The 27,862-nt window shown below is 44.7% G+C and overlaps 1 protein-coding gene across 1 annotated transcript; it reads left to right on the top strand.

The window, feature by feature from the left end:
• The first annotated feature begins 1,352 nt into the window (after nucleotides 1–1,352).
• Nucleotides 1,353–27,636, top strand: LOC125940070 (uncharacterized). The gene is made up of 7 exons (XM_049655742.1): nucleotides 1,353–1,487; nucleotides 6,659–6,842; nucleotides 9,995–10,196; nucleotides 11,696–11,954; nucleotides 15,333–15,639; nucleotides 20,618–20,969; nucleotides 25,768–27,636. Exons 1-7 carry the CDS (start codon nucleotides 1,422–1,424, stop codon nucleotides 26,156–26,158), a joined length of 1,761 nt encoding a protein of 586 aa, XP_049511699.1. The 5' UTR covers nucleotides 1,353–1,421; the 3' UTR covers nucleotides 26,159–27,636.
• The last annotated feature ends 226 nt before the right edge of the window (nucleotides 27,637–27,862 follow it).

Below are 27,862 nucleotides of genomic sequence, written 5' to 3'. Positions count from 1 at the left end.
AACCTTCAAATGACATATTAAGTTTAGGAAGCAACTCTGAGTGTTTAAGCACTTTGCCTTGCAGTACAGCATGCTGAAATGCAAATGTTGTAAACCTGCAATGAAATCGGCCTATGTTGTCAAGTGCATGCATCAGCATTCTTCTTAAAATTACGACATTGTGTTCTGCAAGTTTTCGTGTCCCACATATGAACAAAAGCCTTTTGTTAGGTTGAAAGTGAGAATTAGCAGCAGCAGCAAAAAAAAATGGTACATTCTTGGAATTTGTTTTCTAATTCCGTGCCATCGTCGATCGCGCGGCTTTCCAGGGGCCTTGTACCGTCAAGGGACACTCCTTAGATCGCGAGGGGCACTCCCGAACATCGTAGCGCTTTACACCGTCCCCCCTCGCCGTTACAAGGCCACTGACATGCAGTAGGGTCGATTATCCTGCGTTATTATTAAAACAAATTGCAAGGGTGCAACTGTTCTCTTCTACAAAACTATCTTAGTTTATAAGTACTGCTCAGAAACGCTGCGACACTGACGCAAGGAAGAAAAATAAAACACGAATTCAAGCAAGCTATACAGCTTAAATGTCTATCGATACTTGCCCGTGTACTTGCTTGAGCGGTTGCTAGCATGGCCGTATCCTTTTCAGAGCCTGGGACTGCTTGACTGTGATTTTCTTCCATGACGCTGCGTGGTAGCCCAAGTGCCGCTCCGTGAGCGCTCACCAACTTCGACACGCTGCCAATTCAAGATCTTCGAGCTACGCGAACTGTTTCGAAGCTTTGTCTCGTGTCCCACGGCAAGCAAGCCAGCGAATGCGCATGCGCAGCACGTGAGAAACACTTATAAAGGAAATTACCTGAACGTAGACATGGAACGTAAGGAACGAGGCCGCATATAAAAGCTGACTTTCCGAAGCGAAACCGACGCTCCCACCAGTCATCCCACACAAAAATTACTTGCATTATTCGTACACACTGAAATCTGTTGCAACATGCGACTGAATTACCGCCCTGTGGCTCGTATTTATTTTTTTATAATTAACGCATCTTTGTCACGCACATTTTATAAAACGTAGTTGCAAGGGGTTTGAAGCAAACACCTATGATGCGGTACACAGCCGATGGCCACAATATCACTGCGTGTCATCCCAGATATTTGGGAAACGACTGATACCGTTTTTCTACAATCCGAATTGAAGGTGCATGAAAAGCGAAATAACATTATCTCAGCCTTTCACGAACAGCGCATGCGTGGCCTGCTTATGTGTCGTACCAACTGTTGAGACACGTGACTTTTCTTACATGCGCTTCCACATAGTCGCTATAGCGCTATATGTAGAACTGACCGAGCACCAAAGGACACGGTCGCACGAAGGATCCGCTCGAACGCTCCGAACCACGAATCCACCAAGGGTACGCCGAAGCAATATGGAAGGAGATGGCGATCAAGAAGACGCAGTCTTCGAAGATGATGCACCCATGTCATGGACGCAGGTGAGTGCCGATGTTCGGTTATGTGTAGCTCTCTTGCCGATGTTTATTAGTTGTCTTGTAAGAGTATCCGTTTGGGGTCGGTAGCCTAGCGATATTGTACCGGCTTTCCTGGCATATATAATTTGTCCAAGCACAAGGTCTGCGTTGCTTCATCCTTGCTTGTTATTTTGACTGCTATTAAAAAATAAAGCTTTAATTTAACTGTAGCATCTGACTTCTGAAGCATTCAATATATGTCGTAGCATCTCTGTCAAGGATCAAGCATGAAGATAAAAGTGGAGGATGATGTCTTCTCATCCTTGTATTTTTTTTTGCTGTGTTGAATACTGCCATCCAAGCCAAAATGCCTATGTACTATGACCGTTCTTTTAATAAGCATCGATTTAAATTCCCTTTGCCTCAGCTATAAGCAATACGCTTTCTCAGATGTGTTTCCAGAAGGAGGCTATTGGCTGCAGGCGGACCTAGCCTTGCGTGAATTGCCATCAATTACTCCCTCCACAGAGATGAAGAGAGCGCTGTGGATCAGAGAGCAAACGGCGATAGCCGATATTCTAGTTGACATTAGGAGGAAAAAATGAAGCTGGCCAGGCCATGTAATGCGTAGGATGCATAACCGGTGGACCATTGCAGTTACAGAATAGATACCAAGAGAAGGGACGCGCAGTCGAGGACGGCAGAAAACTAGGTGGGCTGATGAAGTTAGCAAACTTGCAGGCGCAAGTTGGAATCAGCTAGCGCAAGACAGGGGTAATTGCAGATCGCAGGGAGAGGCCTTCGTCCTGCAGGGGACACAAATATAGGCTGATGATGATGACTCCCTCTGCAACTTTCGCGATGCGTTTTGAAAAATGACGTACAGTCGACCGATCCTTTATCACTACCGCCTGAGGGTCGACTGGCTGGTTGATGGTACGCTCTAACGATGCGAAGTCACGAGAACCGCAAAAGCGACATATCAGCAAGAGATAAGCAAGAAAGTGTTGATATCGTCACCTTGCGCTGTTAGATGGCGCTGACCGGCCGGCCAGTCGACGCTCGCGTGGTACTGTTTCATGCGCCAAGCGTTGCACGGAACGACCTACAGTGCTCACGGAATGAAACGCGACAGGGGGCATTTAATAGAGCCCTGCATATGTGCAAGTACTCGAGCGTACCATGTCATGTCGCTATGAATCTGGTAACCAAATGGGATGCGGACTCTTATCTGAGTGTACGCATAAAATTACGTCATTGTCACACGAGCTGCAGACGGTGGAAACGAAAGCATGCGTAATAGTTAGCCCTAAATTGACGCGTTTCATTCTGAGAGCACTGTGCAATGCTTGGCTCATGACACACGATAATTGGACCGCATGGCCAGCCGGCGGTGATGTTTGCGCCATCGGAGGGCACAGAGTAATTACTGGGTGCTCAAGTGCTGTTACAATGTGGCACAAAGGCTGTCGTCCCTAAAGCGCAGCATTATACGACGAGTCGGTCAAAAAAATTCAATGTGAAGCCGTTTCTCAATACCAGGCGAGAAGGCACAGTATAAGCGCATTGCGTGCGCGGTAATGCATTCTACGAGCCCGTATACTTTCGCCGTTCCCCGTAGGTCACGTGTAGAAAGCATGCGTTCAACCTAGGCCAGATATGTGTAAGTCTGTAGTTAAAGGTGGATAGCAAGCAGTGTGCGACGCCTTGGTAAATACCCGACCAGTCAGGACAGAAGGTGACGAAACGAGACACAACAAAACGAGAGGATGCGCCACTTGTACATTCATTACGTGTGCACGCTCAGCCATCCCCTCTACGATGCCTACGATAGCATTAACACGTTGGTTACGCCGCACCGGGCGTCGCGAAAACAAATAAGGAACGCGAACCGTACAAGATATGCGCACCATTAGATGGCGGTCAGTGTAGTGTGGAATGAATGTTCGGCAGTGTATATATGTGCCACTTTCTGCTCAGAATCGTCATGCATAAATAAAAAAAAATAAAGTATACTACATCAGCATAGCCCTCACACGCATCATTACCACACGTAACACAAATGATGCTGCGCATATTTTCGACAGTTCTCGTTCAGGGAAGTTCCGCTTAGTTTTTATTGTATACCACAGTGCCATCAGCTTCGTGTTCCCAGCGCCTACCTCTGGCACAAATATATCACTGCCATATCCTCCAAGTATCGCGTTTCAATCGCTGAGCCTGGCACCAGTCGCCGAGATCGGCCGAGATCGGCCGAGAACAGCGCCACATGATTACCTGGTCTTTGGACGCGCTACTGAAGCATAGATGGTGGGACGCATTACGGATAGGGTGACGCCAACTTGGTTTGGACCACGGAGTAAGATAAACAGGAGCGCTGACTCCGCCGCCGCGCAACGCATTCGCTCGGGACAAACGGTGTAACGTAAATTATACATCGCGTAGCGCCATCTATCGAGGCACATGTAAAACGCTCAACAGCTTGCTTCCATGTGCGCATGCGCTGAGTGGCGGAGACCGGCGGTGACGGCGGCGACGGCGCCTCAGAACCGGTAGCGCGGCACCCGTAGAGTGTGTCGCCGACTACAAACGTGGACCCTCGGCCGTCTCAATTTCACAGCAATCAAGCACAAAAAATATATGCGCACAAATAATAAAAGCTCTAATAAACACGCGGTAGTGCTTTTATGCACGCGTACGAAACATTTTTAGATGTCTTTAGAGGGAACAGACTATAAATTATGCTGTACAAAAAGACACAACAGAAGTACTTGTTTTTCACTCTATGTCTGTGCGGAAGCGAAGGTGCGAAATTTTCGTCTTCCTTGCTTTGTTTACCACGCCTGCAGTAAGTTTATGCATGCCTGGCGGAACAAGGTATCCGTAGAGTGTGTCGTTTATGCATGCTGGCGGAACAAGGTATCTGCATGCCTGGCGGAACAGGCATGCATGCCTGGCGGAACAAGGTATCCGTAGAGTGTGTCGTTTATGCATGCCTGGCGGAACAAGGTATCCGTAGAGTGTGTCGCCGACTACAAACGTGGACCCTCGGCCGTCTCAATTTCACAGCAATCAAGCACAAAAAATATATGCGCACAAATAATAAGTATTTGTATGCACAAGTATCCTGATACTTGTGCGTGAAGAGACAGAGCAACAGGACGGTGTTTTGTTCCCGGCTGTAAATTTGTGTATGGCAAAGGACGCGAGAAGTTTTCGCTCTTCGCGGCGCCATCTGATCTTGAACTACTGCACCAGTGGCGGAAAAAAATTCCTGAAGATAAGCGAGCGCTTAAAGCAATGGACAAAATATGTTCGCGACACTATGAGAAGCAGCTTATTCTTGATAGTTACTTCAGCAAAGACAAAGGTGATGTCCTACTAGATGTAAAGAAAGTGCCTCGACTTCGAAGTTGAGCCGTTCCTTCAATTTGATTAGGGAAGCCTGGCGTAGCTCAATGATGCTGAATGCCAGGAGGAACCAGAAGACGCCAATGCGGAAGGACGAGAGGAGCTCAATTTAAATTTGTCTACAACTACGCACAGTGCAGGTGCCTTTCCTTGTACAGAGACATGCCGTAATGTAGAGAGAGAGAAAGAAAGGGAAAGAAAGACAAGGAGGTTAGCCAGTATAAATACGGGCTGGCTACCCTGTAAATTTTTAGCCTCGCCTTCGACATGATTCCCCTAGTTATGCACACACATAATCAAAGCTTCTCTTGTGAAATAATGAGCAGGAAACACTGGCAGGAATTCCCAATTATTATGTTTAATGAGAATGTGGCGATTCTGCTCGCACGAGAACCGGACGACACGAAAAGCACCGCGAGAAACAAAGAAGCAAGCGAAGCATCTTAGCACTTGATGCGTGCTCAGATAAAAAAGTGACAAACGTTCGCTTTTGCATAAAAACTTCTTTTCGCTGTCGTCTGTCATTGCTTGAGACCACCCGAACTGCCATTATATCGCCTTACCATTTGCTATAGCTTTTCTTTCCGTCTTAGTTTCCGTAATTTGTTTATTTTGTGTTCCTGTGCCTTGTACAGTTTCATGCAGGCCACCTGGCAAATGTCCTGCATTTGGCCTGTATAAAATAAATAATTAAAATGATACATGACTTTTTCTCCTGCTAACGTCACTCCGTCATCCGGAAGAGCTATGTGCGCTACATGTGCCAGGGCGTGCGCGTAGCAGACGACAAAACGGATAGGCAAGCAGGCGCCGCGAGAGAGTCCCGCGCCTTTGCTGCTTCGGTTTGTTGCGCCCGCCTCTCCGCTGCAGAGTTTTTCTTCATTCGTAGCGCCATCTGGCGACCACGCTGTGAAGCAGGAACTGGCGTTTCAGAATGTGTCCCTTCCAGACGAGCGGAGTCGGCGCTCCTGTCTTATCTTACTCCGTGGTTTGGACTGAGGGGTGATAGCAGGTACCACATTCAACTAATTTATTGTCACCAAAAAGTTCGTTTTATTTCCCCCTACTAGATTCGCTCTGTACCAGCAGCAAAATGCCGGAACGTGCACGAAAAGCAGCAAACAAGTCACTTCGTTTAAAAGGTCGCGTACCACACAGCTCATTCTAGAGCAAGGGCAGAATCATTCCTTCGCTATGCAGGTCACTTTGTTGGAACGGCGTTTGTTGTAGAGGTGCTTGACTATATTCAACGACCGCTATTCAGGGAAACAGCAGTGCGAAAATCGAAATTTTGGTACAAGAAAGATGCACTTTAAAGATTGGTTACGCATCTATGCAGAGTCGCAGCATAATGCTTTCCTATAACAGAGATTGTACATTTATGATCCTCCCGTAAATGCAGCAGCACTCAGAATTATTTTTTACTCAGTAGCGTGCTCAACATTCCTAAAACTTGTTCGCGAAAAACGATTCATTGTGGTGGAATAATGTAGACATTTTTGTTGTACAGCGTAAACATTTTTTTTATCAATCCACTGTGATGAATTCAAAAATACGCTCTTGCTCAACGTTACCAAGGTGTATACCATAAATGTTGCTGTTATTCACACTAGGTGCACTAGTAACGAACGGTGTGACGATTGTGTTGCCAAGTTGTTTCCAATGAGGTGTTTGTGACAATCATTAAAGGGACCCAATGTCATCTTGGTATAAGAACACAGCCACTCGCGTCTCGTAGTATATTATGATAGATAGCCGCGTCTAAAACCACTGGCTTCTTGCAGGCTGGTGAAACAAGTGAAATTTCACAGCAACTAGGTTCGTCCACGCAGCCCGGCAGGGAGTGGTTGCTCCCGAATCCGTATCAAGAAGGGCCTCTGAGTTGTCCACTTATTACTTCCTCGTCGGCAAATCAAGAGCACAGAAACGATGGTGCGAGGGCAGGCACTCAGAACGTGCAAGGGCAAAGTAAGTAGTATTTACACGGCCACTCCTCTCAGTGATGAGACTATAGGGAAAAAAACCACCCACCGCAGTAGCAGAGTGGCTATTGCACCGCTTCGCTCGAGGCCATAGATTCGATCCCTGCGGCGACGCAAACATATTGATCAAATTAGCTGAACGATGAAGAGCCCCAACCAGTCAAAATTACTACGGAGTGCCCCACTATAGCTTTCCTCATAATTATAGTCTGAGTTTCAAACGTAAAGCCCATGATTAAATTAACAAGACCCCAACTGTTTGGCTTCCTGGCTTGATCTCTTTCAAGCTGAAGGTGTTTGATAGCTTGAAGATTCGGTATAGTTGGAAAAATTCCTCACCGATGATGGGATTATGGGTATTGGGCCGCAAGAAAATGATTAGCCCTCTTTGTTCTGTTGTATACCGACAAGCTACTTAAAAACTTCCACATGTCAGCAAGAATTATTTCACAGATGAAAAAACACTGCGTTGATTAGGATCGATGAGAACGCTATTCCGAATTGACGAACATTAAAATGGCATCCTTGAAATGAGTTTATTATTTAAATTGCTTCTAGGCTGAGCCGAGTGCCCTGGACTAGGACCATTGAACCTCGTACAGGGCGAGTGATAAGGCTTTCGATCTTTTAAGAAGAAAGGAGCGCAGTTAACATAATGCGATTTTCTTGTTTGCTACCCTGCAAGAGTGTGGATGAAAGGGTTTGAGTGAAATGAAATGCTGGTGAAAAAGGGAAGTGTGAAGGCGCTAACACATAACGATCGATCACAAAGAAGTTGTACAGAAACTACGGACATGATGGCCAATATAAGCAATAGCGGAACACCTCTAGAAAACTATTCGCTTTATTACAGGTACGATTCCCTTATAGGTACATATATGTTCCAGTGAAGATACATGGTAGCGTTTGTTATTTCATAGCCAATTACAGTAGTGCGCGCATCTATTAACTAGTGCATACATTGCAAACGTATAGGTGGCTATACACATACCAATTCGTTCTTCATATGCGTGTTGTATCCAGCTGTGCCTGATGTGGCAGCGCTGATGGTGTCCGCTATTATTTTCTAATGCAAGCCGCCTACGGAGAGAAGGTGGCACGAGAATAAGTGGTCTGTCCTTTCCTATACCGCACCTTCATGTGCCCAAATGCTCTGGGACTATATTAGTCGGCATTCTGAGGCGCACACGCCTCGCAACTTGGATGCGCCACAACACACTACCTTTACATTGGCTTCTTTCTCTCAGCGGTGAAGGTTTGCTCACGATCAGCCACCGGTCAAAAATACGGTCAAAAAAGCCAAGGAAAGCTATTCGCTTGAAAGCATCAGGGTACTTGCATTATTTTCTGATGGGAGCTGCGTTCACGTTGCCCAATTATTTCTTCGGAAGGAGGCCTCGGGCATGAGGGGTAGCCCATAGGCCACAGCAAATGTCATTGCACACAGAACTGAGGCCAATGTCACGGAATAAATTTATACGGACGGTTTATTTAGTACCACGGTGGTCACGGGCTGTGCTGTCGGCTAGTCGTCCATGCCACAGGCAAGCTTTTAAAAAAAATTGAAAGTGTTTGCTGAAACAACCGCTATGTGTTATATATCGTTTACTGGATGCAGTTCCCCCAAAATGATAATATCCCTAAACTGCCGTGTGCCTCTATTTAGGAGCACGTAGGAGAACGAAAGATGACATGGGCACAGTAATCCGGAGCCCCAACCACGTCGTATAGCCCGCGTGTTGCTGAGTGATGTTTCCCTCCAGCGCACCAGGGAAAGATTGGACGGCGCCGATGGTTACGCCACAATACAGTGATTTCGAGTAATTCGAAGACCCGACGCTTGATGAAATAAAGATGCTATGATCACGGCTATAAATGTAATATGCGATGTATGTTCGCATGATATTGCTAGTTCTTTAAGAAAACTACGGCAGTGGGTTTTACAAGAAATTTAAGTACTGCCCAGCCACGGCGATGTGTTGCAACCATGGGAACGGCGAATCAACGCCATGACCCTTTTGGCACGCCATCGGCCGCCACGCGCAAATTGTTGTAACCATAAAAGTGACGGCCTGACCCCCGAAGTCTTAACGCGCAGCGACACATTGTGGAGGCCATGTCACTCAAACGCCATGACATATTGAGCACGCATAGCAACCGTGACACGCAGACTTCCGCTGATGCCCTGCTGGTATAAGCGTCACAGTATGGTGTCACGGGAAAGTTAAATGTGCCATGCTGGGCGACGCCACCACGATACCACATGTTCTGTACTGTCTGTTTTATAAAGCAATGCCTCGATAATAGGGCCGAAATTTCCATTGCCATGCCCGGCGTGATGGAAGCGGTGACGTGAAAATCGCCACTGCTTATTCGGCAGCATTCCCACTTGATTCTATGAGAGCCGGACCTAACAGCGTGGCCTCATAAAGCAGAGTGCACAGGCCATGTGCTGTCTAGGTGGCTTTGTCTAGCCCGGCGAGACTTCAAAGTTGAGAGTAGAGACCAAAATACACGTACGCTTGCCGGCGCGGAAAAGCTCGCACCCATGCGCCTACTCATGGCCAGAGGGCGCGTAACACATCATACGCGTCGAAACACGGCACGAGCACAGGTATCTTCTCCAGACAAATATCGGGGCTCAGTCTGTCTCCTCAAAATACCAAACGATCTCTACCAAGGCGAAAATAGTGAGCCAAGTGGGCGCACGCTGGGGCACGTCATGTAGGTTCAAACCGCCATTTCTCGCGAGGCGGGGCAAACGCAAGGAGCGTGGGCGCGAGCTTTCGCGCTCCGGCAAGCGTATGTGAAGATTGACCATTTAGTTGGTCAAACGCCAACGTTTGTACACTTTTATAAACTAATTGGCTTATGCCTATTCTACAACTACGCATATGATCGCTAACGCGTTTTGTTATCTACTGAATTATGTAATAAAACAACACACTTTCTAGGTATAGTTGCCCTGGAAGAAATAATTTGACCTAAGACATCGTTCTTTTATTAATGAGAATAGCTTTCAACAAGATTTCGGCAATTCGCATACATCAAAAATCATCGTCGACGCTTTTTCCGCAATCTTGTTTTTCAAGAAAGGAACCAAATATATAATTTGTGGCACACTCCCCCCTGTTGCAGGCATGGGTGTCGTGTCAAATGAACATAGCACTACATCAACGCCACCGCCTACTTTCTCCGACGCCTTCGAGGCTTCTCCCAGCCCACTGTCACAAGCAATGCAGCCATCCTTTGGGGACAGCGCCGGTCTCACAGCAGATAACGTGGCCGCAATAGCGGCTGTTCACCCGTACAACATATTGGTCGCCCTTGAACGACTGCGGTACGTCGCCATGTTTTTTGTACGATCAGCAGTTGAGGAAAAAGGAGACGAGTAGCAAGGCAGGATATATTTACTCGCCTGCAAGTCAACTCTGATACACGTTGAAAACAAGAGTGCTGAGGAGGAGAAAACACGTTTAAAAGTATAATGGAATGACAAGAGGTGCGGCATATTTCACTCGCATAGCAGCACTCGCATAAAACCAAGGTTGGGCATTCTGTCTCTACGTACAGCAATCAACTTTTCGTGTGCTTTCATTTGTGCTGAACTTTTTATTTGGACGTATCATATAACGACACGAATTATTATAGCCTATGCCTTCTCTACCCTTCCCTCATTTTTGTAGGCTTGTAACCCCCCCCAAAAAAATATCACCGCACATTTTTTTCTCTTCCACGTATGCAACAAAGCATTATAAATTAAGACGCAGATATCCTTCTATTTTATACACTATGTACCAATATCTTGCATACAGCGAACACAAAATGCGGGCACAAAATATGTAATAAGTTGTTAGCTGCTGAAATAAAGGCGTATGTATGTATGTAAAAATGAAACGCTGTTCGCGATTGCAAGTGCTTGGCACGTCATGTCTGTGAAGGGAACAATTCAGCTCCAGACCAGGCACGCGCAGCGTTGAGTGTATGTCTTCTATCTATTTATCATGGTTTTGGGTGGTAGCTTTGCTTTCGAAGAAAAAAAAATGTAAACAATCTTTATTTCGTTGGTAGTGAATGCCAGATCCTGATGCAAAATAATTTGTCTCAAAAAATTTTGGAAGCAATAGTGATAGCTGACGTTAACACGAGCCTAAACTTCGACCACGTCTTGCAACAGCTCAAAATGTGAAAACAAGGTTATTCTTTCATTCATAAGCCATTCCTAAGATCCTAAACCTTGCCTTGATGCTGACATTATATGAAGGTGTGAATGACCAAGTATAAGTTGACAAAGTGATATTGTGTATTTTATTTTGATCGGGAATGATTGCGCAATCTTATCAGGAATTATTCACGACACCACGTTCGTGACGGTGCTTGCGCTATCACACCAGATAGCTCTTGTTTGTCTTTTTTGTTTATAACATGCGGGATATGCGATACGTTTTTGCCATTGAAGGCCCTTGTGTTAACCTTTAGCCAATAATAGCAACTAGAACTGAACAAGGCAGAAGCAGCGTTTGTTATTCCGGTACAGTCAATGGAAATCCAGGAATCACATAACACAAAGAAGAAAAAAAAACAAGTCTACAAAAACCCATGAAGGGATACTCAACTGCACTAGTTAACACACCTATTGAATGCGCTAAATATTACGTCGACGCTCTTACTAGGTCATGAAAAAAGCAGTCCATCTAGCAAAGGTCCACGTATCGGAAAGTTTCATTTTAGCATGATGAAAAAGCCTCCGGTTATTGTTGCTCCACTTGCTGCTAAAGTGTTCTGAACGGGAAGTACTCAATGACAGAATACTTCAAACTAAACAACTTTCACTTTCAGGCCGCTATTAGACATGATCATCAACACACATGGACAGCCACAGGCTGGACCTGGGCTAGCAGAAGGAGAGCGTCTTCTGACGGCAGGATCATCATGGCCATTCTCACCTGTCGTCATGTTCAACGAAACCAGTGAAATAACTATTGGTGCGTTTGGGGCTCGCACCCTATGTAGTGCGCCCTGGCAGCGTTCAGGACATGAAGTACTACCTGAGCCTTCGTCAGATCCCCCGGCTCACACAGTACTGAATGGAACACAGGTAAGATGCGCGAACGCAATTTGAATTCGCAAACAATACATACAGTGTCCTGCTGCTGTCCGAATATGGCATCTCTTTTTGTTGCAGCGCACTGAATTCCGATAGGAATTCATAACGCGCGATTTCTTGAAAGCACCGTTAAGGCGACTGCAAAAATTGATTACTGCATTCTATTAATTTAATCTAGAGTATATACGGGCCCTTCTTACCATTTCGCAATCATTTAAGCATATATCATGTAAAAAAAGTGACGCGAGCAACCTTGTGCGAATATTGTTTGTCTAGATGTATTTACTCTAACCTCGCAGCAACGACTTGCACACCACGTTGGTGATTTTATTATACTATCTATTGCTTTTTTGAGGATTTCGTTGAATTTTACGCAAGGCCTATGAATAATAAAAGACAGTTGAATAAAAGCTTGCAACTCTGCATTGTTCAGGAGGTGCAGCAGCGTGTATGCATACATAATCGACATCGCCCAGCGGTTATAGCTGCCTGAGTCTTGCCGGGCTGTTCGCCTCACGTAGGTCTCTTGAATCGCAATAAGTGCAACAAATATGTCGACAATAGGCCTAAGAACACTCCATGTCCCATTATTGTTTGCTCATGGCAATTCTTGTGACCTGCGAAGCTTGTTTCCCTATAACTTGTATTAAAAAAAATGTCAGCCCTTCCACTATGGTGGAGATGGAAGACCAGCGAAGCTGTCCTATGGTGGGAATTATGTATTCCCAATATTATGACTATTAGGATGTGATGGTGTAATTGGTTATTTGAACTATTAAATAATTAGAAATATAAATGGTCCGGTGGTTTTTATTTATTTAGTTACCACAGGGACCATGACCTTATGGTCGCTACAGTACACCGCCATAGGGTGTACGGCAAAGGTTGGCACGTTCTTCATTAACACGCCACCAACGCCGCGCGCGTTCGGTGCAAACGCGGGCAAAACGTTGCCGCCGTCGACAACAGTTGTGCGCGTGGTTTGTGTGACCCCTCATGCACAACCGCTGTCAAAACGCTGACTACGTGACGAACGGCTAAACGCCGTTGTCGACACTGTTAGGGGAGAGGCGGGCGAGAGCCCAGAGAGAGTCGGCGGCAGAAGCCGGTAGGGCTGCGCGCATGCACCGCAGTGGAAGAGCGGGCACGCACACGCAGTCTAGGGTGCCTAGATGCCCTCCTCGCCCACCAGTCCCCTTCTACTGGAAAGTCGCGTTTGCTCTCCGCCGTGTGTTCGCTCCCCGTGAGAGCGTGCGTCCCTCGCCCTCGCTCACTTTCACTCGCACATCCAGCATACGGCCAATGAGTTTTCTTTTCTATTGCCGGACGCGACGATCGGAAGGTGAGCCCTTAACAGCTTCGCTGTAAAAATCACTACATTTCCCCTATATTTTTGCTATATGGATGGGGTAGTTCAGTTTCTCAACATGCTTTTTGTAAAGATATGTTTTGTGATCTGAAAGCAGACTGCAAATTTATTGCTTAAATTTATTTCAATATTCGATTTAAAAATACAAATGAAAAGTTACCGCACTCGCGATAAAATGATGTCGCAGTGCATGTTGTTAGAATAACATAGGTTCGCTTGAAGCCCCCATATTCACAGCAGAGGACATAAGAAGTCAGCACGTGTGTGCTTTGCTCTAAATCCCAATCAAGATTTGCGTAGAAAAGTTTCGAAACTTTACCGAAAAAGGGCTACCCGGCCTTCTTTACAGAATAAGAGTGTCAAAGCAGACTACTACTTCACGACACCTTTGTAAAACACTTGCAATATATATTTTTTTCATTGCGGGGTACTGGCGCAGCACATCAACACTTACTGACTTAAAATCACTCACAGGGAAGGCCGCTTCCAGCAGGAAAAAAAAATTACGCGGACAATTTTTCTCTTTCCTGCGCGCTAAACCTCGCCCTAGCATGTCAAAACTAGTGTTTCTATCGAGGTTTGTGCCCGTTGCCGTTTCCTGGTAATTTTTATATATGAATGCATAGACCGATGCTGAGCGCACCGAATGGCTTATCGTGTTTGGTGCTCGGTATCTGTATGCTTACGCCCCGATATGCCTTGATGTTTTCTTTAGTACTGCAGCATAAGTTTCTTTCACTGGTTACAGGTCAATATTTGCTTTAACGTGCGTAGAAATCGGTGGCACAACAGCAATAACATTGCTTCATTAACGAGCAAAGGGCAGCCATAGCCTGTCGTTTTCTTGGCAAGATGCGCTCACTGCGCTGCAGCGCCATCATTACCTATACTTAGCAGGGACTTGCGGAAATAATTTGTGGCTACAGAAATTTAAGCACGCCTTCGTGGCAGCAGTTCCACGTATCAATCCTCGTGGTATCGAAGCAGTGGTTTCTCCTTACGCAAAATTTTCCTAGATATAGACAAATTCCCAATTTGCCTAAAAATGGCTATATGTCCATAGATGTAGGTAAATTGTCCTACGGTTGGCAGCGCTATACGCTTGGAAACCTGCTTTCCACTTATACATTTACATTTCTTTACTTAATAAACGTGTTTCCCCCTCTCTCTCTCTCCACTTATGGTGGAAATGACGCCACGAGACATGAGTGAGCGCCGCGACTATTTCATGCAGGGGGCTACCGCAATACATGCACGTTCACATTTCTTTTGTGCTGCTACCAAAATTTTTACAGAATTCACCACAAGAGTAATATGCGAATGAATAATTACGCTGCGAGTGGGTAACCTGTTCATTGTGAAGTCATTTCCTCGCATGGTGTCGAGCTTATTTTTTTAGCACAACGACCATGCGTTCATTTTAGCTCCAGTATCGGCTAGTTAGTGCTGCGGACAGATACTCCGGCACGTGGGTTTCCTCGTTCAAAATGACTTTTCTGGGAATGAACAGGGAGCCTGTGAAATTTTTAAAGACGCTTGAGAGGTGTTTAAATGAATCCACTTATGATCGTGAGGCTACCAGTACCGCTATAGATGTCGGAAAAGCAGTGGGTAAAAACCATGCGAGCTTAAATAAAGGTGCGGTTCCGACATGCTGTGAGAATATGCTGAGCGACGCTTAGCGGCTGCTTTTCAGTGCGGATAGCATGCAAGCGTGCTTTTAACATTTGGGCATTGCTTACAGAACTCCCAGTGGTCGGCCGGCATTGTTTGAGTCAGAACATATCTCAGCCAAATTGTGAATGTGAGGCGATAAAAAATTCACCAATAGGTGGCTTCCAACTATCAGCCCCATAGCCGTTTCAGCAGAATAACATAAAGAAATATTGAAGGCAGCGCATTTTCCAACTGCAAATGCTTGAAGTGATATCACGCCTGTCATGTCTTGCGCAGCTATTTTTTTTTGTTCCTCTAGAAGAGCGCACACTTTTCTTCTCCAGGGCGCAGAAAGTGAACGGCAGAGAAACGTAAGCGGCGCCTCCGAAGCACCGGGCGGTGGTGAGCTTCCTCCGCGGCTGGCCGCAGAGGACGACGCTCGGGACGCCACTGCGAACGCATGGACGCGTACCACAGGCGAGAGTTTGGAACGATTGGTTGGCTTACATACACGAAGGATGAGGATCGACCCACAAAGCGAAGCAATCAGACGAGTGCGCGTTCTTCCAGACCTCGAAGTCTTGGAACAAGAGCCCTGCCGTCTCACGCTGATGCTTACCGATGACGAAGCCGGAGTGGCTGAAGAAAGACGTAAGCTGCTCAAAAAACGACCATTGCTTGCAGCGCACAAGAAATATAGCAATATCGAACAGCTTTAGAATGTGCTTTTGCCGCGAATGAGGCAATGTGCGCGCTCCAACAGATACCACTCATTTTCTCCCGCATATGCTATAGGCATGTCCAAGAGTCAAAAAATAAAAATAAACGGCCATTGTGCAGGATTCGTGGTAAACACTCCGTTCATAGCGCTAAAATGATGGCACGCCATGCAAATATACTCTAACACGTTGTGAGCGATTTTCCTACACCTCATCGTTTGCCATCTGCTAATACCGATTTTGCCATATCAATAAATGTGCACATTTATCACTGATCAGAATATATAACGCATCGGTATAATTGGAGTGTGCGCGTGTTGTCATTAAACAATACAAAACGGATACGGCCGATAGCCATAAAGAACGTCTACCTACAGCATCAGCAGCAATATTTTACTTTATTCAGTGTCACATAACATCGACAAAAATAGAGTAGCCTTTCAGCAACGCGCAAATCATACGTAATGGAATAAGGAAATTGCAGGTGGTTTAAATGCCCGTTCAAATACAATAAAAGACGCATTTATTTGCTCTCTACAATTCTTTCTAAAGTGCTTCCTTGTTGAGGATGAATAATTCGTCTAGTATGAGTATTCTAGATTCTGAATCTGCTCTTCAGTCGCAAATATCGTGTTACAGCACACCTCATAGAGCTGCGGTCATTCCGACTGCAGCAAGAACACATCATTGTGACCTCTTACTAAAGTTCAGCGCATCCAACACAGAACAAAAGAGCGACACCGAACAAACACACATACACACATAATGCTAACTTTCCAGACTTTATTTGCGGGATCAAAAGATACGTATACCCTGACTAAATAGATGCGTAATAGAACACTTGCTTGGAAGCTTACCGGGAACAATATCGCGATATGTATGTACCTATCTTGTGAATAACATTCATGTTATGCGTAATCACTCTTAGACTATTTTGGATAATGAGTTGGATGATTTCCTGACACATGTACCTCCGTGGATGGCTGTGTTCTGTTTAAAATATAAGCTTGGGCAATTCGCTTACGCGTTTACCCAGAAACCCACTGTCGTTCAAGCGGGGTCGGTGGGCGCATCTTTTGCAGTGAAGTGTGGGAAAAGCATCCTTTTTTTTGCTTTGCTGTTTGGTTCACGTAGACTCTCGATAAATCACCTGCGAGTCTGACTGCTGTAGCTAGCTCCAAGTGTTGGGATGCGGTAAATGACACATGTCTTACACTAAAACAAAACCTTCGTGGTTCTTTTCAGAGCTTGTTTTCTTTGTGCGCCACGGTCTGGTCTTCCCTCAAAGACCCGTTACTTTGTTTTCGGCTGAAAACGCCACAGTAACTGCAATACGTTGTGCAACATTCTTAAGGTGGTGTGACAGTCGATGAATTTATGGTTTAATTGCTAAGCCTTTCTACTTGGTATTTGGGCACGCTGATATGACTAATTTTAGCGGAATTTGCTTTAGCAATTGTTCCCCTACCAATTCACCGATGTGGTTTGGATTACCAGAATAACCGACGTGTCGTTTATTGCCTGAAAATTACGCTGACCAGATGTTTGCACGGTTTTTTGAAGTTTTACTTCAGTGCATCTTTAGAATGTCGGTTGCGAAGATTTGAATGCGCTGGAGGAAATGAAGGCGGTTGGTTGTTAGCGCGAGGGTGATAAAACTAAGATTTTTGATGGTTAGTTAAAACAAACTTGAAGTCTGCAATCGGATGACACTAGTACTTTCCACTTCAAAAGTGATTCACAATAGACTCGGACACCATTCTATGACACATAGCACATCGTCGCAAGCTTAATATTGTCGAAGAGATCACTATAACATTTGATGTTCGTAGGAAAGACTTCGTCGAGGCAGCGTCACTGTTCTTTCTTTCCGATTATTTAAACCAAGAGCGTATTCTTAACTTATGTTGGTACTGTCAGAAACTCTGCCTGCAAAAATCTTATCTAGATCTCCTTTGTAGGACTGCGGTTCTTTTTGTAGATATTAGTAAGCAATTCCAACAAGAACGGACAATGCCTAATCATGGAGGCAGTACATATGTCGATTGCCAAATAATGAACGGTTTGCCACTTGTCATTTTTTGTTTATGACTGATGTGTATATGGTGAACACCGCAAGTAAATGCCACTTGCCAGTCAGAGGCGTGCCATATGTGTATCTTAATTTTATAACCCTACAATGCGTTATTGCTTTGAACACAAACCACCATCAATTCGAATGAGTGTGGCATCTAGATAACTTGCTCTGCTCCCCGACGGTAACCTAATTGAGCGAGTCATCTCCCTCTGCCCCATAGTCTCTTTTAGAAAACCCCGGCATGCTCCAGCCATTGGTTCTTCTTCAAAATAAAATTTTCAGTAAATCATGCGACATACATATGATGTGTGGGATAAAAAAGACTGCTTCGCTCGAAAGGCGAAGCATTGATAGCTACAGAAAAGTATTAAGTGTTATACAAAATAAAGTTCATAGTTTTATTCGCAGCGTCGATTACAGTAAACAATTGCTTACTTATTCAATTAACAAGCACAGTGGCTCCACACAATGCATATGTTGCTCTAATAATTGACGTACGGCGACTGCTGTTCCCACGTTCACATTCTTGGACATCTGTTTATGGGTAGAATTCAGAGGAGCGTTAGCCATTAGCAGTCAAGAACATGGCGGTGACTGTGGGACATCAGTCTGACCAATGGCGTCACGTAGCACATCAACTTTAGAAGTAGACGGATGAACAATTAATGTTTGTAAAAGCAGTACCAAACGACAAAGGATGAAAACGTAGCACTAGACGAAGACCTCGTTTTCCTAAATAATTTGTTCTTCCGCCCTATTTACATAAGTATGGAATACCAACACGCTCCATGTATATATCTTTTTACCAATAACACTCGTACGCTATGTCAAGCTTTCGTCTAAAGATTAGGCTAGCCTAATTGATGTGCCTCATTCATGCCTGTCTACAACATTGTGGTGACGGTGGAGCTTGTGACGAGACTCCAGACGAGAAGCTGCCTACAAGCAACACACAAACAGGATCCATCACAGATCTAGAAGACCTTTGTGGGAGTTTCAAGCCGCTTTTTCAAGCCCGTTTAGGAAACTTTAATTTGCTTTCTCCTTGTGTCTTCAAGTGGCAATATTGGCGACCAATTTAGGTCCACAGATATGCACGAAATTTGAATGGTGTATTCTGGTCACCATTATTATGGTGCGCACTAAAAGGCGCGGTTCCGTATCTCAGAAATATTTTTGGCGGAACGGCGCCCGCAATCATTATGTACCTCTTGGACAAATTACTTCTAGTGGCCGTTCAGTATTGGCTACTTACGAGCGCACCTAGGCATCCATAGCGTTGTTTCAGGAAGCTGCATTTGAATGATATCGAATCGTAAGAAAACGTATTTAAGGAGGCATAAAGGAAGCATTCAGGGCTAACCCATGAAACGCTTTGAGAGACTTCGCAAGTGACATAATTCAGTCAAGTTGAGCAGCACTAGAAGCCTTTTAGCCACATAGGATACATTCAATACACATAATACCCACATAAAAATACAATCAATAAATTCCACCTGGATACATGAATGTATCGAAGAAAGTATTGTACCTAGAGAGCGCACAACCATATCATAGAACGCACATATCAAAGAACGAAATTTATTTAATAACAGTGACGTTTTGGACGAAAGCAGCTTGAATTTAATAGCAAACGTGGGTACAATCTTGCATCCAAAATAGTGCTGAAAAGTCAAGCGCGACCATAGGAACAACAGCACAGGGCCTTAATTTCTAACTTCTTATTTCGAGAGATTTGCAGGTGCTTTTTTCTTTCAATTTACCAATATTGATCTCTTGCGTAAGTCCACTAGCCCGTGGCATTATGTCAAAAACGGCGCTCACACTGTCAGCCTAATTTTGAATAGGAACGGCGGAGCTGACGTGTCAGCCGATCTCATGTTCTTGCAAGGACACCTCATTGATGTCAAAAATAGCCGTGCATTCTCACTCTTCAAAAAAAAATATGTAAGCCATCCCGCGGGAACGCTTGTATGAGGTTATCAAAATTAAATTTCACAGATTTCTTAACATTTGGGGCTCAGAAGTACGTGATATGTAGCCCTGCAGATAAGCTAACATTTTAGTTATTGCAGCAAGTGGGCTCGTTTGTATTAGAAATCGAAAGTCGAGCCTCATTCCTGCACACGTATATTTGTCATAATTCTGCTAGTGTGCGCGTGTTTTGAGATATCCGCCCTTCAAATTTTCATCTCTGTCTGTACGCATTACTCAGTGCAAGACGGTGAGGATCACGCTTATACCCTGACCGCATAACTTATGTTTCAATTCCATTTGTAGTTTTATATTTTAGGAATTCCTTAAAGGTTAATTTTGATCACCCTGTGCGTCCTGTTCGGCACCGAGTAATATATCTACAGCATGACAATGGCATACGGTCGACGACGCTCTCGGAACAACGAAGCTATTTTGGCCATCTTTATCCCAGTGCTGTTAGGGTTAGACATATTGCATAACCTTTACCCGTATATTTCATGCCGTGAATAGCACCTGCAAATTTGAGTGCTCATCAGTGCTCTTCCAGTAGTGCAATGATTATGAATAAAAAGACACAGCATCCTTTTTTCTGAATCATGACTTTTTAAGGATCCTCACAGTTAAACAAACTCTTAGTGTAGCTTGCATCAGACAGGTGGATGCACTGTAGGATTAAGATGTTTTTGATTAAGTGGTGGCAAGGTTTGCGCAGAACATTCTGAAGAACATTTATCATTGCTCGCTTGCAACAGCAAATTTTGTTTGTGTCCTCATGCGAGTTTTCTAAATATGCGCGTCCATTGGGAACAGTTATATCTTCATGAAATGAAATGATTGATGCCGTTGTTATTTGCAGATCATCTCGCCGAATGGGAAACGTTCACAAGGGCTCTATTGACCGTTCACTTTTGTATTCACCGCTTGTGCCTGAGCATCTCGGCAGTCTCCCGGCCACCCAGAAACTTCTACCAGGGCTTCAGTTTGCGAGACGGAACCTTTGTGATCGACGTTGAAGTCTCTGCATTTCGCGACCCGTACATGGACTTTGTGTTACCGTATTTGCATCATCTGTGTCGATTAAGAAATGTTGAACAGGCTGATGTGTACTTTCAAGATATCTCTCCGCAAAGTTGTGACGTCATAGGTCAGGAGATGTTGCGTGAAGCGCACCGGATGGATGCACGTCTCGAATTTGACGTAAACAACAGGTACGTTTTTCTTTCTTCCATTTTATTAGGGAAAGTAAGGCTTAAACATCCACGCTTTCGACAAGAGATTGCATGCATAATTCAGCACAGCTGCGTTTACCGCGAATCTGGGGACGTTTCAGATGACTTTGCCTGCTCCGCCACTTCACAACCCCCTACGCAACATTTAGTGTTATTTTTTTTTTCAGAGAGACAGACACTCCTATAAAGGAAAGCAGAGAGGTTAACCAGAAAAAGTTAGGGTTCCTGCCATGCTCGGGGGAAAGGAAATAAATATTTAAAGATGTTGGAACGAACGAAGACTTCCGTAATTAGCGTGAAAAGCACCAGAAGGTACAAATACCAGGACGACATGACGAGTACGAAAAACGAGTACAGAATCGCTCATTGGCGCCAAAATTAGTAGCGGAACAAGTTACTATCAGTCTATCTCTCATGCCTGCAGACGACAGGAAGTGAACTAGTTCTGCGGCTGTCTTCATTGCAGACGTCCATTGTGACCATTGTCCACGTATTTCTGCTCTTATAGGGGCCAGCTGCCCAATATCTCTAACATGGTATACAGCACCCGCCTCTCCTACTATAACGTGCACAGATACACAGAAGATGTGAAATAGTACCTTCACAGCTCCAAGATTGTCACAGGTAGAACTATCAGCAGATGCTAATATGAACGAGTATGACTTGGTAAACGGGATACCAAACCACAAACGGTACGTTTTTTTTTTACATGCTGTTAGCTCAGGTTGTAAGCAGATTTTCACGTCAGGAACCTGGAAATCGACTGTTCGTAGAAATAGTTGACTTACACGATGCCAATCTACATCACGTGACATGTAACGAAGTGGAATTGCTGCGCTTGTTCTTGCGAGTGGAATTGAGGCCGATCTGCCACTTCTATATGGAGACTTAGCTGGTCGGTCAGCTCAATGATTTTCACAGGCACCATAGTGCGCCGGCTCCCACTGATAAAGTATATCGTGTCCTTGAACGGTTTCTTCATGGTGTAAACGTTGTATCTCGGCACACATTGTTTGAGAACATGGCGCATTGAGCTTTGTATACCTTGGAAGGCTACCTCCGAATCCCGAAGAATGGTCCAGTGATGAGGGGGTTTCTGAAGAAAATTGTCACAGCTTTGCCCGATAGGTGAACCATCAATTGCGATAGCAAAGTATTCGACAGCTATACGAATTAAGCTTAGCAGTTTCATCCACCGTGTAAACTCGTAAACATTTGCTCACTAACTAAACTAACAAAGATGGTGGAACGCGCGAAAAAGTACACATAAATACATCTCACTCGATGAGCGCGGAAATTCGCTGTCAAAACACAGGCGTGAGGAAGAGCGGCAGCAGCAGCGAGTGTATTGACCTCCATACTGCCTCTCGCTTCAACGCCAACTAAGCGTCAAGAACACAGTGCACACGAAGCTGTCAGCCCTCGGCAGTCCAACTCTTTGCACATCGCAGATCGCTTTCAAGATAGGACCCGCGCAGCCGAGCTCAGCCGCGCCGTAGGCAGACGCCATCGAAGTTGAAGCCCCCACCACCTTCTCTGGTGCCTTGCGTGTGGTGCAAGGCGCGCTTCCTCACCACCTTCCTCCCTTGCGCGCGCGAAATGAAGCCGCCATCCTCGGCTCACCATTGCATGTTTTCACTAGTACCTGCAGCATAAGGCGTGTGGGCAGGGTGTTATCGCACTTGGACTTTACACAGATCATCACAGCGACAACGACGGCGGAAATGCGCCTGGAGTGTCTATATAACTATATAACTGCTATCGCAATAGTAAACTCGAGTGCCAATGGAAGCGCAGGACGCGCCGTGCTCATATGATTTGTCAGACAAAATGTCAATCTTCATTTAAACAGGCCTTTCTGGTACGTGAACTGCTTTTCTCGCAATCGTAGATTTCACAAAACCGTTAGTATGAACACGGAATGGGGTGTTGTGACCGTCTTATAGAAAGTGTGGCGTTGCTTCTCTTAAAACTCCTGAGGCACCCCAGCTTTGCTTTTGAAGCCAGCAATAGCGAGGTGTACCTTGGGTGGGTGTACCTTGGGTTGGTGTACCTTGGGTTGGTGTATACATCACAAAGGTGGCGTCGGTCTTCTAGCATGTGCAAAAGCTTACGACAGAGAGCCGGGGTGCTGTGTAAAAATGTTTGCGTCCGTTCTAAACATCCCCATTGTAGGTAGGCAATCCAGATGGTGCGATGGAAGCTCAGCGGGGTATTTTGTGTGTTTCAGTGATGCTAAATGAAATTTGTGCCGTGATCAGGTGATCCCGTATAATGGCTTCGGTAGCCGCTGTAAATGTATGCATCGAGAGTTCAAGAGAGGTCCGGAGTGCTGGAAATTGGAAGCGTTTAAGCGTACGAATGTTGGTTGCGCATACTTTTGCCGGCACAAATGTGCTGTATCTTAGGAAGCCCAGAAAAATCATGCGCTACTGTATCAGCTTGGATTGCAGTGAAGAACCCCACGACTTCCTACCAAGAAATACCAATAGGTTAACAATTTCTGTGAGCATCTTTTTAACATTGATTGGTGAGCTCAGAGAAAGGTCCATGACGATACCCCCAAATTAATTGTTTTTTTTTGTTTAGGATTGTTTGCCTGTAGATATGTACGGTGTGTGATACCATCGGGCTTGTGCGGGAATGCAGCCACAGAACGTTTCTAGGGAAAGCTGCAGGAAGTTTTTGTAGTTACATGGATACGGTTCGTCACGGCCCTGTGAAGTCTCACCCGAATTTATTGGTGTGTTACAGCGGCATCTTATGTAGTTCTTGACTGAATATACTGATAGATTTATGTTTCTAACTTCGACTCCAAAATATCTTTTACGAAACATTTAATTGTGTAGGTATTAGCACTCCTCCCGGCGGAACAGCACGCGAAATGCGATAGGAATATGTTCCTCTATTTTCCGTCATGATCTTTTCCATACATACCTGCATATCCAATGTTATACCGTTGGATATAAGGATATATATATATATATATATATATATATATATATATATGTGTGTGTGTGTGTGTGTGTGTGTGTGTGTGTGACTGCCCATCCGGCAAGTCTTCAAGACGTCGTGTATGGCCTCAAGAGTCATGTTATCGTACGCAGTCTAGAAATAGCGCCGCGGTTGTTTGTTCAAGACTTGTCTCATGTTGCGCCTACGTTACGAGGTAAATCACAACGTCTCTTAAACATCGACCGCGTCGAAAGCCAGGCATGGCTTGTGGATAGGCCCTGTGTCTCTTAAGATACCGTTGAAAGCACTTCATAACACTCCTCTTCATGATTTTCCCAATAGCTGGCCATTGCATCTGGAGGGTACAATGTTGAGTGGAACGGAGACTTGTCAGGCTTTAAATTTACAACAACGCGACTTCACTTCCATCTTAGCGAGAATGACACTTCTTGCATGGTTTCCTTTTAAAGCTTGAGAATGCTATCTTGGGCCGTTGGATTCAGATCACTCAGTGTGGTATATATAACTACATCAAGTTCTACAGATGAGTGCTGGCACACAGCTAGTGAAAACTCCGTCTCCCAAAAAACGAAGAATATTCATTCGTACATGTCGTGAACAAGGTGTAGCGATCGGAAGATGTGTAGCAGAGAAGAATATTGTGCCTTGTAGCCTTGCCCACAAATCTTCCTCACCATCAATTTACTGCCATCTATGATGAATAAGAGGGACCGGAATGGGCCGCACTGCTGAGGAGTGCGGCTGATATATTGTACAGTACTCCAGTCATGTGAGAGACGCTTATATGGATCCTGCAATCCGCAAAATGATTTCCGGTGACTGGCCTAGAATATGTCAATACGTCGCAGAATCTTAGCCGCCCTAAGATCTAGGATTGATTTGGTACGCCGGTATTAGCATTCTGCTCTCCTCCGGCAGGCTCCAAGCCGCTCTAATTGCTCACCGTACTCTGTAAAGGTAATAGCTGAAATTTGGTCGACGATTTTTGCATAGCCTGTGCAATTTTCAGTGTACTGAACTACATTCGTTTATGTTGCATTAGAGGGATGATAAAATGTCGGGACACTCAACAACTCTCAATAAAGGGTAAGCACAAAGAAATATGTTCTCTGTCAACTAATGCACGGGTCAGGGCACTGTGGTTGAAAAACGAAGAAGAAGAAGAAAGAAAACTTTATTATCAAATCGATAAGATTTGAGTCCGGCGTAGTGGGTCTGGGCACCCGCCGCGGACGCGGAACCGAGACCTTGTCTCGAAGCGGCTTCCTCGGCTCGCTGGACGGCCCAGAGCTGTACTGTCAGGTTCGAGCTGAGCAGTGCGGTCTTCCAACGCGAGCGGAGGCTGGCGGTGGAAGAGACGGAGGTGTCGGCACTGCCCGAATTGTTTGTTATGTCCTGACATTCCCATAACATGTGATTAAGTGTGGCAACCTCGCCACAGGATGTGCATCTGTTTGTAGTGTACATGTCTGGATACATGGCGTGCATGAGTCTTGGGTTTATGTAAGAATCAGTTTGTAATTGCCTGTAGTGTACTGCTTGCGCCCTGTCTAACCTAGCGTGAGGGAATGGGTATACGCGTCTCTGTAACTGGTAGTGTGAAAAACGAACTTTTCTTGTTTTTTGGACTTAAGTACTTAGTAAACAAAACCCAAAGTTAAATTATTCATGTGATACGGCTGTGGTGACAAAATGAGTATAATTTGTAGCATTTTCAGATTACTTGCTGGCAGACATTTTCCTAGTTGCATGTTAGCCACAACATCAGACACATATATTGCTTGCCTTATCATAATTTTAGGAACATCGCACGAATATTGGACGCTACCAGGGAAATGCCCTTTCTTGAGCAGCTCGGAATACACCTGAACAACACTGGCCCTGGACCGTGCGAGCCCCGACAAATATCGGTAAACCTGACATACCGCATTTGCAGTGACGTTCGGAGGCTGAGATACGAGGTCGATGCAACCTACGCGCATTTACTGTGCTGTGAATGCGCCGACCACCGTGGCGTAAGCACAACGCTTGGTGTTGAGACAAACATTATACCGACACTCAGCGCCGGTCGCGAGCTCACATGTTCCATCGGTGACATGGTGCCATACATAATTACTGTTACGCAACCTCCATTGCTTGGTACTTATGTTCTTAATGTGTTTTCCATTGTATGTATGCGTGATCAAGATTAGCTTTATTTGCTTTTAGAATCAGAAGGCAGTTTAGACGATTTTCAAATGATTTTGGAAGGCTATCGCCACTTTCTGACAAATGTTGCCATTCTCACCTTTGTAGGGTGTTTTTTCACAGGTGCTGTAAGAAAGTGTCTGAAAGCAGACACGTTACCTACGTTGTTTTTGTTCTAAATGGTTTATGTTCTAAATTTGTTCTTATTCACTGACCAAGCTACGTATACGTTACGTTAGAGGTGCGACACTTTTTACATTTTGAAATGAATGTTTTGCTTGCGACAGGGAAATTACATCGAAATAAAGAACGTCACGCCGTTAACGCGAAGCAAAGCTGAACATATCGCAATGAAAAATGTTCACTTGATGCAGACGAAAACACCTGTAAATGTATGCAATCTGCTTATGTTTAAATGTATTTGTGCGGGTGCGTTGACGCAGTGGCAGCTTGTTTAAAGCGAAACTGCGTCTAGTAATGTCACAATGTTTTTAAGTGCTTTAAGAGCTTATCTGAGAACTCTTAAATTACATAAGGGTCCTTGGAGTACTTGCTGAGGACCAGTCATGAGAAGACTACCGAACGTCTCAATTTCGGACCGTGAAAAGTAAGCATATTTTATTACTCGTATCACGGCGATTTCCACCGCATTGACACCAAAATTTCATCTCGAAGTGGAGAGCCTACACTATATCCAAGGCTCACTGGCATTACCGTATTAGACGCAGGATAATTGATGGTAATAAAAACGTAACTCTTAATTGTACTAGGACAAATAACTGCAATATTCCAAATTCACGTCGTAATTGTATTCAGTTCTGACTGATGCTTACCAAGGCCACTACTTTGACATTTTATTGAAGACATTCTAGCGCCCCAGAGAGTTCGCGGATATTTATATTATAGCTTTCGTTTATTTTTATGAGCGTCTCCTGTATGACACAACCAATCTCTCGAGGTCACAAAACAAGAGCCTGACTGCATTTGTATGAAAGGTTTCAATTAGAGCACGTGCTGTTTTTTATTGCAAGGAATGCCTCCAGTGCTCCAGTGGCATTTAATGTCATTTTTGTCTGTATAGCTTTCATTTCAGATGTTTTTTTAGACCTACCCGCTTATAGTGCATTGACATTTGTTGAAAATACATTTTGTGCCAATGCATGTGCCTTGTAATTTATGTCGGTGCACTTCATTTCTCCATGATTTCTACTCATCTTGTAAAACAATAAAATACACGTTTCCTGCAGGTTTGTGACGCCAATGATGTGTTTTCTTTTCAGAAGTTTGTCTAGCTTCAGAGAAATTGATTGTGAGCTGTAGAGATTCACCATTTTATTGCCGGTTTTGTTCTGAATCATAGTAGGAGGCTGTCGTAGTAACTCTCTGGGCCATGTATAAGGGCGTTTAAGAAGCCAGAGTAATGAGTGCTTGTAAATTCACGTCATGGAATGAATAATGTGGCAATTTCTGCTAAGCGCGGAAGCACCTGTCCTTGTAGTGGACGGGTGAACCAATTTTAGTGAAATAATTTTATTTGGAATAATGTTATGCTGTAAAAAGTATGAGAATTTTGTTTGAACAAGGATGTGGGATGTAATAAATAGGTACACAGGTCGAAGTTCTCCCGCCATTTCCCAAACAAAACATACGGGGTACTTGATATAGGGTACGTACCCGAAAAAGCCGCACCAACTCAGTCTGTTCTCAAT

This window comes from Dermacentor silvarum, chromosome 9 (genome assembly GCF_013339745.2).
Source record: "Dermacentor silvarum isolate Dsil-2018 chromosome 9, BIME_Dsil_1.4, whole genome shotgun sequence".
Classification (NCBI taxonomy): Eukaryota; Metazoa; Arthropoda; class Arachnida; order Ixodida; family Ixodidae; genus Dermacentor; species Dermacentor silvarum.
This window is presented reverse-complemented; position numbering and strand designations above follow the sequence as displayed.